General features: G+C 44.1%; 1 protein-coding gene across 1 annotated transcript; it reads left to right on the forward strand.

Annotated features, from left to right (window-relative positions):
* Positions 1–252: 252 nt before the first annotated feature.
* LOC308353543 (olfactory receptor 1G1-like) lies at positions 253–1,183 on the forward strand (the record flags this gene model as incomplete). Its single annotated transcript, XM_080820437.1, is given in 2 exon segments — positions 253–999; positions 1,001–1,183. Coding segments are annotated over 2 exon segments (930 nt in total).
* Between the last annotated feature and the right edge of the window lie 353 nt (positions 1,184–1,536).

Raw genomic sequence — 1,536 nt, forward strand, 5'->3', positions numbered from 1 at the left:
ATAAAGAGGTTATGATCACAGACTCTAAAGTCAGAATTGCCAAATGTAAACTTTACATCCACCACTTTCTAGGTGACTCAGTTCTTTCATCAATAATATCGGCATAACAATGACTACCTCATAGCGTTCTTTCAGATGTCAAGGAGACAATCCATCTTTATTTTATGTCTTTGTTTCCATCTAGACAATACCAGGGCTGGAAACGTTTGTGAAGTGTCATCCTCCATTTTGTTCCTTAGTTACACCCGCGACATGAAACCAGGAAACCACACAATGAGTGTCTCTGAATTCTTCCTCCTGGTCCTGTCTGAGCAGCAGGAACAGCAACCCCTCCTCTTCGGCATCTTCCTGAACATGTACCTGGTCACTGTGCTGGGGAACATTGTCATCATCCTGGCCATTGTCTCTGATTCACACCTCCACACCCCCATGTACTTCTTCCTGGCAAACTTCTCCCTCATTGACTTGTGTTTAGCATCTACCACAGTCCCCAGGATGATGGCGAACATCCAAGCCAATAGGAAGACCATCACTTACAGTGGATGTCTGTCTCAGATCTACTTCTCCCTATGGTTCACTGGTCTCTTCCTCCTGGCAGTGATGGCATATGACTGGCTTGTGGCTATCTGCCACCCCCTTCACTATGCCTTGGTCATGACTCCCAGATGCTGTACTCTGCTGTTGGTCATGTCCCCAATACTCACTCAGTCATACTCTCTGACCCACACCATTCTCCTGGCACAGTTATCCTTCTGCACTGACAACATTATCCCCCACTTCTTTTGTGAACTTCTCCTCCTGTTGAAGCTCTCTTGTTCCAATACTTATGTCAACCAGTGTGTGCTAATATACTGGGGAGGGGCCTTAATCATCTTGATCCCCTTGCTAATTATCACTTCCTATGTCCGCATCATGGCTGCCATTGTGAGAGTCCTATCAGCAAGTGGGAAGTGGAAGGCCTTCTCCACCTGCAGCTCCCGCCTCTCAGCCGTTTGCTTGGTTCTATGTGTCTGCTATTGGGGTCTACTTCATTCCCTCCTCTGCTGATTCAGCCAGCAAGGACAGGATTGCAGCAGTGATGTATGCTGTAGTGACTCCCATGCTGAATCCATTCATCTATAGCCTGAGAAACAAAGACATGAAGAGTGCCTTGGGGAGACTCTTGAGTGGAAGGGCGCTGTGATCTCCATGAGGCCAAGGACATCATTCTGGGAATTCAGGGGATAGCAACTAATAGAGTTATCTTGGTGCCTGTCCAAATCTGGATCTTCTTCTTGCCAGCTTTCTAACCTACAGCAAATTAAGTAACCTCAGTGAGCCACAATTTCCCTACTCACAAAAGAAGGTAATAAAATATTCTATATCATGTCAACTATACTAAAATTAAAAAATTTAAAAATATATTCTCCATCTTGCAGTATTTCTGGAAGAATCAGGAGAAAAATATGCAAATTTTCTCCTGCTAGGTATTTTAGATCTTCATTTTCTTTAGCAATGTTCAACATATTTCTTTGAGGTAAATATGTGCATTGTACA

The sequence above is a fragment of the Martes martes genome (assembly GCF_963455335.1).
Source record: "Martes martes genome assembly, chromosome: 12".
In the NCBI taxonomy this organism is placed as follows: domain Eukaryota; kingdom Metazoa; phylum Chordata; class Mammalia; order Carnivora; family Mustelidae; genus Martes; species Martes martes.